The sequence below is a fragment of the Microcaecilia unicolor genome, chromosome 2, assembly GCF_901765095.1.
Source record: "Microcaecilia unicolor chromosome 2, aMicUni1.1, whole genome shotgun sequence".
In the NCBI taxonomy this organism is placed as follows: Eukaryota; Metazoa; Chordata; class Amphibia; order Gymnophiona; family Siphonopidae; genus Microcaecilia; species Microcaecilia unicolor.
Genome location: NC_044032.1, coordinates 571,151,166 through 571,165,071, shown reverse-complemented (window position 1 = coordinate 571,165,071; position 13,906 = coordinate 571,151,166). Strand labels below are relative to the sequence as shown.

The window sequence follows — 13,906 nt, the reverse complement described above, 5'->3', positions numbered from 1 at the left end:
TCCTACGCCACTGGCAAGCACTAAGCCTGTGATGGGCTTACTGCCGCTTTGTAAAAGGGCCCCCCTACATTTGTAAAAGATAGACTGTCTTCACAACATAAGACTGAGATTTTGGAGAACAAGTTCAGATATCTCAACTTGAGATTTGTCATTTTCCCAAAGTTCCATTTAAACTACCTAGGGACACTTTGAAGAAGTACTTTGTGGAGATATTAAAGATCTCACCTGGGCTATACCCTCCTGTTGCTAAATGTTATTTCTCGCCAGTTAGATCAGGGCAAGGGAGTGGTGAAAGAATTAACATCTCTGACGATAGTCTTAATGTCTCAGTGTCAGACTTGTGAGTTCTTGTACCAAGTAGAGCGCTGCTGAGCCCGGTACTCGGACCAGGTTCTGCTTGGTGGCTGGACAACCCCGGGTTTCACCTGCGCTGACCGCTGTTCCCCAGAGGTTGAGCCCCTAGGTGCGACCTGCAGGACTTACGAGACGGAGCTTGAAGCGGGGTGGTGAACGTATCGGCCAGGCAGGCAGCCGGCAAGAGAGTGACCCAGATACAGGCAAAGTCAACAAATCATTCCAAAACCACCCAAATACACCTCTCTCACGACCTTACCTAACACCTTTCCATCTTAATCCTCTTTCACTTCAGCTTATTATCAACTATTTTTGTAAAACATGTAATGACGTTCTCATATCTATACTCTGTAAGCCACATTGAGCCTGCAAAAAGGTGGGAAAATGTGGGGTACAAATACAATAAATAAATAAATAAATAGGCAGGCAAGGGAGTAATCCAGGAACAGGCAGGCAGCAGGCAGGGGAGTAATCCAGGTACAGGCAATGTCAATAGGCAAACAACAGGCAAGAGAGTAATCCAGGCCCAGGTAAAGTCAGTAGGCAGACAGCAGGTCAAGAGAGTAATCCAGGCCCAGGTAAAGTCAGTAGGCAGACAGCAGGTCAAGAGAGTAATCCAGGCCCAGGTAAAGTCAGTAGGCAGGCAGCAGGTCGAGAGTAATCTAGGTACAGGCAAAGTCAGTAGGCAGGCAGCAGGTCAAGAGAGTAATCTAGGTACAGGCAAAGTCAGTAGGCAGGCAGCAGGTCAAGAGATTAATCCAGGTACAGGCAAAGTCAGTAGGCAGGCAGCAGGTCAAAAGATTAATCCAGGTACAGGTAAAGTCAGTAGGCAGGCAGCAGGTCAAGAGATTCCCTGCCCGTCTTCAAGTCTTTGCTTAAAGCCCACCTCTTCAATGTTGCGTTCGGCACCTAACCCTTACCGTTCAGTGAATCCAGACTGCCCCAATTTGACTGCCCCTATTGGACCGACCGTTCACTTGTCTATTAGATTGTAAGCTCTTTGAGCAGGGACTGTCTCTCTTTGTTAAATTGTACAGCGCTGCGTAACCCTAGTAGCGCTCTAGAAATGTTAAGTAGTAGTAGTAGTAGTAGTACAGACAAAGTCAGTAGGCAGGCAGCAGGTCAAGAGATTAATCTAGGTACAGGCAAAGTCAGTAGGCAGGCAGCAGGTCAAGAGATTAATCCAGGTACAGGCAAAGTCAGTAGGCAGGCAGCAGGTCAAGAGAGTAATCCAGGTACAGGCAAAGTCAGCAATGAGGGACAAGCAGATAAGAAGCAAACTACTGAGCAAGTAACACCTACCAAAGTAGAAGCCGAAGCATGGAGTCTAGAAAGATCTCAGCTGATAAAGTGCTGGCATCTGACATCAGCAGGGACCAGCAGGGAGAAGGAGCACAGACATAGGACAAGAGCAAGGGAAGGAGGAACTGGAAGACCAATGTGAGAGAAGCAAGGGAAGCCAGGGAGAGGGAGAGCAGACACAGGTGGGTGGAAGCAAAGCAATCAAGGAGCCTGGAAGACAGGCAGAGAGAGAGCAGACACAAGTGCATGGAAGCAAAGCAATTAAGGAGTCTGCAACCACCGCTCTCTGAACAAACCCAGAGAAGAACTAAACACACATGGCTCAGAGCAGTGCCAGTCAAGTGTGCATGTCGACGGGAACCCGCGCAGCCCGAGGACGCCACTTGCGTTGAGGTAGGGGACATGACACTCAGCCATCCTTGAGATATCTGGTGATGAAAAGACCAATAGAGCTATTTTATTAGTAGCGGTTGTTTTTGAGCAAGATAAGGATAAAATATTTACTTTGTACTGTCATAACTGTACTATATTTCTTGGTCAGAAATTGTGGCTTTTTCCTGATTTATGTAAAACTACAGAAGACAGAAGGAAGAAATTCCTAGTTGCTCCCAAGAGGCATGCAACCTTGGAATGCAGGTCTTTATTAGATTTCCTTGTAAATGTATTGTGACTTGTGATGCTTGTAGATATATTTATTTTATTGTTACACTAGCTGTTCAGCCCGTAAAAATGGGCTAGTATAGGAAGGGGGGGTTGAAAGGCCCCCCACCCCGCCGCCGAGTTCATTGCTGCCGCTCCCACTCCGAGTTCGCCCCCCCCCCGAAGCCGTCGCCACCCACCTTCCACCCGGTCGGGCCCTCGCTCCGCTATTGAAACAGCGAGGGCACGCAGCACACAGCTCTACTGCTGAGCTGCCGTGGCCTTCCTTCTTCTTCTCTGCCTGTGTCCTGCCCTCGTGTGACGTAATGTCGTCGAGGGCGGGACACAGGCAGAGAAGAAGAAGGAAGGCCGACGGCAGCTCAGCAGAGCTGTGTGCTGTGTGCCCTTGCTGTTTCAATAGCGGAGCAAGGGCCCGACCGGGTGGAAGGTGGGTGGCGGCGGCGACTCCGGGTGGGGGGAACGTTAGCAACGGCAGTGTCCCTTGCAAATGCACAGTAGAGACCCTCTCTATTCCGTCCCCGTCATCACGTATTGTCGCAGGGGCGGGGCAGAGAGGGTCTCTACTGTGCATTTGTGAGTGAGTACGACACTCGCCATTTATATATATTGATTTGTACCCTGTGCTTTCCCACTCATGGCAGGCTCAATGTGGCTTACATGGGGCAATGGGGGGTTAAGTGACTTGCCCAGAGTAACAAGGAGCTGCCTGTGCCTGAAGTGGGAATCGAACTCAGTTCCTCAGTTCCCCAGGACCAAAGTCCACCACCCTAACCACTAGGCCACTCCTCCTCCTACAATTTCAGAGTTTTATAGAAAATAAAGAGATCTACTCTTGTTGAAAAGGATGCCAGGGCTTTATGAAGGGCCTAGCATGGGTAATATCCATAATTAAGTTTGCTTTTGGATCTATGCAGGTTAGGGGAGAACCAGATATTTTCAAAGTTGCATTAGATGAAAATTTTTCCTTAATGTAATCTCCTATTTTCTTTTCTTGGAGTCTTCATCTTTCTTATTTCAGTTCTGTGTGAAAATATATATTTTGAGTGATATATTGCCCAACTTTGAGAGACTGCGTGATGATGTCCTTGCTATTCATATTGTTTTGATTTGATGTAAATTGAAAACCTTAATAAATAACATTTTAAAAAAAGAACATTTTCGCCTTCCTTACTGTTGAGAAATAATATTCAAATATGAATGGCGGGATCTTCTCCACTGGTACAGCAAGTATGTCCACTATGTATTTTCTTAGCATATTGCAGAACGGTGTGGAAAAATTATAACACACAAATTATTATTCCTTATAAAGTTGTCAAGGGATTCACACTTACCCCTCAAATTACCTATATTTTTAATAATTGTAGACTGTACAGTCTGAGATTCTTCCAAAAACTTTTCAAGGTTATCCAAATGGTCACCTAAAGATTTCAGATCATGATGGGCTTCGATGGCAACTGTAGTAGTTGAGTGAAAAAATATTTTTTCACTCAATGAATAGTTAAGCTCTGGAACTCTTTGCCGGAGGATGTAGTAACAGCAGTTAGCGTATCTGGGTTTAAAAAAGGTTTGGACAAATTCCCAAGGAAAAGTTCATAGTCTGCAATTGAGACAGACATGGGGAAGCAACTGCTTGCCCCAGGATTGGTAGCACAGAATGTTGCTGCTAATTGGGTTTCTGCCAGGTACATGGCCACTGTTTGGAAAACAGGATACTGGGCTAGATGAACCATTGGTCTGACCCAGTATGGCTACTCTTTTGTTCTTGTATTCTTATTTTTATTATTAGGATTAATTAGGATTTATTTACCACCTTTTTGAAGGAATTCACTCAAGGCGGTATACAGTAAGAACAGATCAAACATGAGCAATTGGCAATTACAGCAATAAAAATATTCAAATAACAATACAAAATATGACATGGTATACTACTTACAATGTGAACACAATATGTAATAAAACATTTTAATTTATAGTGAAGGGTAAAGCAAAGATGTAACATATAGATAGGAAGAGAGTAAGAAGAGTTATAAAGTAAAGTGACTGATTTAAAGAAAGTTGCACATGTTCAGAGAGATGGTTAAATATTATCTCAGCTAGTGAATAAACATGTCCTGCTGCAGTGTGTGCAGCTCGAGTCACTCCTTGTGTATGTGAGTGAGACTAACAAGTTAGTTACTTCTTCCATTAAAGGCTTGATTAGTGCTGGGCGAACTTCTATGGTCTATGTCCCTGAAATGGCAAAGGAAGACCAGGATCAAGTATTTTATACCACATTCATTGTTGGTTTAATTACTGTATTTTTCGGACTATAAATTTGGGAGGAAAATGTGGGTGCATCTTATAGTCTGAATGTAGCGTACCTGCTCGCTGTGGGAGCGGGGGGGGGGGGGGGCAGCTGGGGCCGGTCTTAGGCTGAGGCGAGCGTTGCGACCGCATAGGGCCTCACACTCAAAGGGGCCCTGCGTGGCGTGCCTCAACTCTGCCCAGTGCTTTTTTTGTGAGGTCTGGCTCACCTGCCCACTCCCTTCCGTTCGTGCACCCGTGCTCCCTGTTTTGAAATCTTTAATTTACCCAAAGTTGCGGCGAACTAGCAGTAAAAGAAGCAGGCAGGCTCGTCTTCTTGTCGCTTCCCTTCCCTCTCAGCGCATCCTGCCTTCCTCTGATGTAACTTCCTCTCCGCGAGGGCGGGATGCGCTGAGAGGGAAGGGAAGCGACGAGGAGGCAAGCCTGCCTGCCTGTTGCTTTTACTTTCTGCTGGTTATGTAAATTAAAGATTTCAAGGCAGGGAGCACGTTTGCACGACCGGAAAGTCGGGGAGGTGAGGGCGGACAGGCAGGTGGGCGGGGGTTTGAACGAATCGCTGGACATGGGGAGGGGTGGAGAATTGCTGGACAAGGAGGGCAGGGGAGGGCAGGGGAGAGAGGAGAATCGTTGGGACATGGATGGCAGGGGAGGACAAATTCCACTGCAGAGCCACACAGGTTGTGTAAAACTGCTGTCCCCATACAAGAGTGTTGCTCAACCTGTGGTCCTCCAGATCTCCGCCACACTTTTTGCTTCAAAATATTTTTTTCTATTTTCCTTTTCCTCCTCTAAAACCTAGGTGCATCTTATGGTCCGGTGCGTCATATAGTCCGAAAAATACGGTATGAATTGATAGTGAATGTGACAGTTGGGTAGACTTAGAGGGACCGTTCAGGTCTTTATCTGCTGTCATCTACTATGTTACTATTACAGTTGAATAAAGGTGAGCCAGTTGATGTGGAGGGGCATTTTCAATATGAAATCTACGTCCAACTTTGGACATAAGTACATAAGTATTGCCATACTGGGATAGACTGAAGGTCAATCAAGTCCAGCATCCTGTTTCCAACAGTGGCCATTCCAGGTCACAAGTACCTCGCAAGATCCCAAAACTGAAATAAGCAGTGGATTTTCTCCAAGTCCATTTTAATAATGGTCAATGGACTTTTCCTTTAGGAAGCCATCCAAACCTTTTTTAAACCCCGCTAAACGAACCAATTTTACTACATTCTCTGGCAACAAATTCCAGAGTTTAATTACATGTTCACTGAAGAAATATTTTCTCCGTTTCGTTTTAAATTTACTACTTTCTAGCTTCATTGTGTACACCCTAGTCCTAGTATTTTTGGAAAGAGTACACAAGCGATTCACGTCTACTGGTTCCACTCCACTCATTATTGTATAGACCTTTATCATATCTCCCCTCAGCCGTCTTTTCTCCAAGCTGAAGAGCCCTAGCTGCTTCAGCCTTTCCTCATAGGGAAGTCATCCCATCCCCTTTATCATTTTCGTTGCCTTTCTCTGTACCTTTTTAAATTCCACTATATCTTTTTTGAGATGCGGTAACCAGAATTGAACACAATATATGAGGTGCGGTCGCACAATGGAGCAATACAAAGGCATTACAATGTCCTCATTTTTGTTTTCCATTCCTTTCCTAATAATACCTAACATTCTATTTGCTTTCTTAACGGCTGCCGCATACTGAGCCTAGATCCCTTTCCCGGTCAGTGACTCCTAATGTGGAACCTTGCATTACATAACTATAATTCAGGTTCCTCTTTCCCCACATACATCACTTGCACTTGCTCACATTAAGTGTCATCTGCCATTTAGACGCCCAGTTTCCCAGTCTCATAAGGTCCTCTTGTAATTTTTCACAATCCTCTTGCGATTTAACAACTTTGAATAACTTTGTGTTGTCAGCAAATTTAATTACGTCGCTAGTTACTCCCATCTCTAGATCATTTATAAATATGTTAAAAAGCAGCGGACAGAGCACAGACCCCTGGGGAACCCCACTATCTACCCTTCTCTATTGAGAATACTGACCATTTAATCCTACTCTCTGTTTTCTATCTTTTAACCAGTTTTTAATCCACAATAGGACACTACCTCCTATCCCATGACTTTCCAATTTCCTCTGGAGCCTTTCATGAGGTACTTTGTCAAACGCCTTTTGAAAATCCAGATACACAATATTGACTGGCTCACCTTTATCCACATGTTTGTTCACCCCTTCAAAGAAATGTAATAGGTTGGTGAGGCAAGATTTCCCTTCACTAAATCCATGTTGGCTTTGTCTCATTAATCCATGCTTTTGAATATGCTCAGTAATTTTGTTCTTTATAATAGTCTCTACCATTTTACCCAGCTCCAACGTCAGGCTCACCGGTTTATAATTTTTCAGATCACCTCTGAAACCTTTCTTAAAAATCGGTCCTATTCAAACAAACCCTCACAAAGAACAACCATATCTCAAACAATTAATTATTAACTGAATTGGTTATTACTCTATTTACCATTTACTTTCTCTTTGCTTCATGTACAATTTCTCATTCATAATAGATTTTCTAAATGTCAAACTCCGTAGCTCTCTCAGTATGTTTATGATTCTATATTGTAAAATTGGATTCTTACAACAAATTACTTTCTTATGCATTATTTTTTGTTATGTATCTTATACTGTTTATTGTAAGCCACATTGAACTCAAACTTTTTAGGATAATGTAGGATATAAATGTCACAAATAAATACATAAATAAATGAAGTATCATGGATCAGATCTTAAAACATATTTTCAAAAACACTGGCAATGGATGTAAATCCTGCACCGTCTGGATCGCTCTGTCCAGTCTGACTTTCTAATTCCCTCTTTTCTTATCAAGCAGCTAAAGCTTAGAATGTACTATCAGAGAATTTAAGAACAGAGTATTATTTTATGCTATTTAAGAAAATCATAAAAACTACCCTTTTTCGTGAATATGTTACTTCTAAACTGATGTAATCTGGACTTTATTTACAGAAGTATTAAAAAAAATTTTTTATACAATCCTTGGTGTTTTATCTACTTTTTCTTTGTTTGTGATCCACTTTGAACTCGTGGAGGGGCATAACAGAAAGGGCCGCCCAAGTTTTGCTGAGGAAGTCCTTGCAAAACGTCCCCATGGAGGGGCGGGGAAACCTGTATTATCGAAACAAGATGGACGTCCATCTTTCGTTTCGATAATACGGTCGGGGATGCCCAAATCTTGAAATTTAGGTCGTCCTTAGAGATGGAAACCAAGGATGCCCATCTCAGAAACGTCCAAATCCAAGCCCTTTGGTCATGGGAGGAGCCAGCATTTGTAGTGCACTGGTCCCCCTCACATGCCAGGACACCAACCGGGCACCCTAGGGGGCACTGCAGTGGACTTCACAAATTGCTTCCAGGTGCATAGCTCCCTTACCTTGGGTGCTGAGCCCAACCCCCCCCCCCAAACCCACTACCTACAACTGTACACCATTACCATAGCCCTTACGGGTGAAGGGGGCATCTAGATGTGGGTACAGTGGGTTTTGGAGGGCTCACATTTACCACCACAACTGTAACAGGTAGGGGGGGGGGGCCTGGGCCCGCCTGCCTGAAGTGCACTGCATCCACTAAAACTGCTCCAGGGACCTGAGTATGATATTTGAGGCTGGAATAGAGGCTGGCACAAAATATTTTTAAAGATGTTTTTTGAGGGTGGGAGGAGGTTAGTGACCACTGGGGGAGTAAGGGGAAGTGATCCCCAATTCTCTCCAGTGGTCATCTGGTCAGTCGGGCTCCTTTTGTGGCTTGGTCATAAGAAAAACAGGACCAGGTAAAGTCATCCAAGTGCTCGTCAGAGACGCCCTTTTTTTCCATTATGGGTCGAGGACGCCCATGAGTTAGACATGCCCAAGTCACGCCTTCGCTATGCCTCTGATACGCCCCCAGAAACTTTGGTTGTCCCTGCGATGGAAAGCAGTTGGGGACGCCCAAAATTGGCTTTCGATTATAACGATTTGGGCGACCCTGTGAGAAGGATGCCCATCTTCCAATTTCTGTTGAAAGATGGGAGTCCTTCTCTTTCGAAAATGATCCTGATTGGGTATCAGCAGAATACAAGAACAGAGTGTAATGTAATGTAACTCACTCTCTCTCTCGTTTTGCACCATAAGGATATCTAGTAAAGTTGAATTTCCACTGTTGTGGCACTCAAAATACAAAAGAAAAAAGATCTGTCTACTAATGCATTTGATTATACATATAATACATTGATATTTGTGTATTAATGGACATTTCATAGTAATTTCAGGGAGATTTAAATTGTATGTTGATTGGTGATGGGGTTTTCTAATCTTTTTTACTACTCAGTAAGAGAGCAGGATTGGTATAAATCAGCAAAGATTTAGGGCTAGATTCTATTTATGGTGCCATAATTATTGGCGCTGAAAAAAGCACTATTCTATAAGCTGTGCTTAAAGTTAGGTGTGGTTTATAGAACAGAGCTGATGCCCGGGAGTCGTGCCTAACTTTAGGCATGGCTATTTCTACCAACTGAAACATGGTGCATATGTATGTGTCTAAGAGGTCCTTTTACTAAGCTGTGGTAAAAAGTGGCCTGCGGTAGTGTAGGTGCATGTTTTGGGTGCATGCTGGACCATTTTTTATCGCGGCTGGGAAAAGGGCTTTTTTTAACAGGCCAGGAAATGGGCAAGCACTGAAATTAAAACTATGGTGCACCTATTTACAGCCTGAGCCCTTACTGCCACCCTTTGACTTAGCGATAAGGGCTCACATGCTACCCATGATGTAACCATGTGGGTACAATGGGTTTTGGGAGGGGGGGGGGGGGGGTTGGAGGGCTTAACATTTACCACCACAAGTGTAACAGGTGAGGGGAAGATGGACGTGGGTCTGCCTGCCTGAAGTGTACTGCACCCACTAAAAACTGCTCCAGGGACCTACTGCTGTCAGGGAGCTGGATATGACATTTGAGGCTGGCATAAAAAGCTGGTAAAAAAAAGGTTTTTATTTTTATTTTTTTTAGTGTGGGAGGGGATTGGTGACCACTGGGGGACTATGGGGAGGTCATCCCCCATTCCCTCTGGTGGTAATCTGGTCAGTTGGGGCACCTTTTTGAGGCTTGATCGTGAAAATAAAAGGATCAAGTAAACCCTGCGAAATACTGCTTAACGCCGCATTTTTTTTCCATTATCCGCGAAAGCCGGCCATCTGGTAGCCACGCCTATGCCCGCCCATGTCCCGCCTTCGCTACGCTGCCAACACGCTCCCTTGAACTTTCGCCGGCGAGGCGACGGAAAAGCGGTGATGCTGTCAAAAATCCGCTTTCGATTATGCCGATTTTGCCGCTTTTCCGAGATCGCCGGCCATCTCCCAATTTATGTCGGGAAATGACCGGCGATCACTTTCGAAAATAAGCCTGATAGTCTCTGTAAAGGTGGAAGGGATTGTTCTGAATATTTATAAACCTCTCTTAGCAATTTCATAAACATGTTTCTCGGAGTTATATATTGCGTTTGTGGGAAATTCAATATGCAAAGATTCAAATTTCTAGATAAGTTCTCTAAGTTCTCAATTTTTCAGTGAAGCATTAACCGATCTCCAGCGACGTGAGCCTGTTGTTCTAATACTTCAGCAACATCGTTTTCTAAGGTAGACTGTTTATTCAAAACGCCTTCAACCTTTTCTTTTAAAGTTCTTATTTGAGTTGTATTTTGTAATGAAACAGAAATAAAGGATGTACAGACCTTACGCAGAGATTCAAGAGCAGACCAGATTGATTTTAGTGAAATTTCAGGAGGTCTTACCAACGGCTGAACCGCCATAGTACATAAGGAAATTTCTTCTTGTAAATCAATATTAGTATTCACGTTTGCCGTTGTTTCATCAGATGTCATTAATGAAATTCGCTGTACTATCTCTCCTTCTACCGAGATGTTTCCATTACCCGCATCCATTGAGGGAATACTCCACCCCTTTGAGTCTGTTTTTTCTCCATCACTCGGTACAGCAGTTCCGTCCGGTTGCGGGGGAGGAGGAGTAGTAGCAGGTCCCAGAGGCCTGAGTGAAAAATCACTCTTCTGACCGGGGCTCTTCCTTGCCCCGGTAGCGGAAACGCCCGTAAGTGGAGTTGAAACCAAAAATGAGGAGATAGACGACTGCCCCGGTAAGGAGGGTGTTTGCTTCGGCTTACCCTTCCTTTTTGGCATTTTAAAGAAGAAAAAGTATATTTTAGTATTCAAAGGGAGCGTCTATCTCACACAACCTGCTTGGTCGCCCGAAAATTATTTTCTACTGAGGGATTCAGCACACACCAAACAGAATTACTGCTGGGTGCATGTGTTATCTCGTTGGTAGTGACGATTTGGCATGCACTACCCATGTGTTAGCCCTCCCATGGCTTAGTAAAAGGGTCCCTAAATTAGGCACATACCCCTTATTCTATAATAACACATGTAAATGCTAGGAATGCCCCCACTCTGCCCATGCCCCTCCCATTTTTGTGCCCCCTTTTTCCGATCACATGTAAAATTTAGGCATGGATCATACACCTAGATTTACATGCGTAAAGTCCAATTAAATTTATTGGCACTAATTGGCTTATTATTCAATTACATTGCGGCACATAAATTAGGCATTCACCCAATTTACACATGCAATTTTTGATAGCTTTTATAGAATTAGAGGGTTAATGTGAGGATCATGTGGTGCTGGCGGTTTCCATTGGAAATTATGGGGCCCTTTTACTAAGCCGTATAAGTGCCTACATGTGCCCAACACACGCCATTTCTGAGTTACCGCCTGGCTACCACATGGCCCGGGTGATAATTTCATTTTTGACGTGCATCAGAAAACATTTTTATTTTCTGGCACACGGGTGGTAATCGGCATTTGGATGCACATTGACCATTATCACCTGGTTAATGCGTGAAACCTTACCGCTAAGTCAATGGCTGGTGATACGGTCTCAGACCCAACATGGACACACACCAATTTTCATTTTGCTGCACATCCATTTTCGCCCCCCCCCCCAAAGGCATTTTTTACAGGTGCGCTGGAAAATGATTCTGCATGCGGCCAAAACACGCGCCTACACGACCATGGCCATTGTTCAGTGCACCTTAGTAAAAGGACCCCTGTTGTATTTGTTTTTCACCAGTGGCGTACCAAGGGGGGGCGGTGGGGGTGGTCCACCCCAGGTGCATGCCGCTGGGGGGGTGCCGCGCGCCTGACGGCTCCGCTCGTTCTCTGCTCCCCCTGCCCCAGAACAGGCTACTTCCTGTTCCGGGGCAGAGGAAGCAGGGAACAAGCAAAGCCGACAGGCGCGCGGCACCCCCCCCCCCCCCCCCAGCAGGTAAAAATGCACCCGGGGGGGTGTCCTTTCGTTGGGGGGAGGTGCACTTTCGCCGGGGTGGGGGGGGGGGGGTCACAGGGGCGCATCGGCAATCCGCCCCAGGTGTCAGCCACCCTAGGAACGCCACTGTTTTTCACTCTTATTGGTTTCCCTGAGTTCATTTTGGGATACGATGAGTAACATAGTAGATGACGGCAGAAAAAGACCTGCATGGTCCACCCAGTCTGCCCAACAAGATAAACTCACATGTGTCATTTTTTGTGTATACCTTACCTTGATTTGTACCTGTCTTTTTCAGGGCACAGACCATATAAGTCTGCCCAGCACTATCCCCACCTCCCAATCACCCGCCCCGCCACCCACCACCAGCTCTGGCACAGACCGTATCAGTTTGCTCAGCAATATCCCCACCTCCCAACCACCAGCCCTGCCTCCCACCGTAGGGCTAGAAGAATCCCAGAAATCAAGTCACCCGGGGGCTCTTAAGCTTTGGTGCCTGATAAGAATTATATGTATTTAAAGGGAAAGAAGCAAAAAAAAATGTACATAAATAAACAAACATGAACACAAAGTATAACAGCCTAAAAAGTGCAAAAGTTAACATAAAAGCTAAATAAACTAAGCTAAGCAGCAACAAACAGGAGTGAAGAGCCAGAAAACAGGAAGCAAATATTTCTTTGGTTCCTAATTATTTTCCATTGGCATGTAACTTATATAGCTATCTTTCCAACCTTGACTATGAATCCAGAAACACAGTACAGCATCAACTGCAGAAAGCCACTAATACCCTGATGAAATAGGCATAATTTCATTATCTTAATCTACTTCACTGATGTTCTTGGGAATGCAAATTAATAAATATTCATAATACCGCCTTGCCAGTCCTCAAGGCACACTGTATTATTATATTCTCCCTCTCCCCATACAGGAACAGTTGTAATAACTTGAACTACATACACACCACAAGAAGGGAACGGTTTCTAAACGTGTTTCCCTCCTTGGGTTCATGCTTCATGCTCGTTTGGTTTTAAGAAGCAAAGAGGTGACGACACATGTCCTCGAATGTTCTCGGGTCTTGGGCAAGGTAGGGGTATGGCAATACTTTCCTATACCAATGGTCAGGACCCGGGATAACCCCTTCCCCCCCCCCCCCCCCCCCCCCCATTTCACTTACCTGCATTCCTCAGCTTCTTGTTCCTGTATACGGACAGGATGACCAGCACGTTTCCAAAAACATCCACCACTATGGTAAAGATGAGGATAGCAGCCAAGGCGGACGCCACCCAAGGAGGACGGTCCGAAGGCAGCTCCCGGTCACTCTGAGAGTCGTTCCACGCACTCACACTCACTCTCATTTTCTCTTGCTTTTAAGTTCTGTTGCAGTTTTCAAACATTGCAATTCAATATTTTTTTCCCTTTAAATGAATAGCAGATCTCCCTCGTGGACGCAGTGGTTATTTGTAATGTATTTTATTTGCTTCTGTTAAAGTCCAGGAGGGTCTGGTGGTGCGCCAGTGGCCGCTGCTGGCCCTCCGGGGATCCGTGAGGCAACTTTGCACTTCAAGCAGAAGCACTTTTATAGCATCGCTGCAGACTCTCACTCCCAGCCTCACATACCGTGGACGCGGCTGCCATCTAGTGGTCACAGAGGTGCTTGTCCTATTCCCTGCGGCGTTTCTGCTCAACAGAAGGTGCCATGTGCTGTGCTCATTCATTATGCAGCTTCTCATCCATGCTGTCATTCACATGTCCATTCAGTGTTTCTTTCCTATGCTGTAGCCTGCAGGCAACTGCAGTGTGGTCATCTGATTTTAGAGTACTGATTTACTGCTATTACTGGCTACACTATATTAAAAACAAAAAATGAGAGGATAACAAAAATCTCTCCTCCATGCAAATAA

At 44.9% G+C, this 13,906-nt stretch overlaps 1 protein-coding gene across 1 annotated transcript in view; it reads right to left on the bottom strand.

Annotated features, from left to right (window-relative positions):
• The window catches only part of MTNR1A (melatonin receptor 1A), a 35,283-nt gene extending 21,923 nt beyond the window's left edge, over window positions 1–13,360 (bottom strand). Inside the window, exon 1 of the mRNA XM_030192211.1 lies at window positions 13,180–13,360. Within this exon, the coding sequence (XP_030048071.1) occupies window positions 13,180–13,360 (181 nt within the window). The remainder of the gene's footprint in view (window positions 1–13,179) is intronic.
• Between the last annotated feature and the right edge of the window lie 546 nt (window positions 13,361–13,906).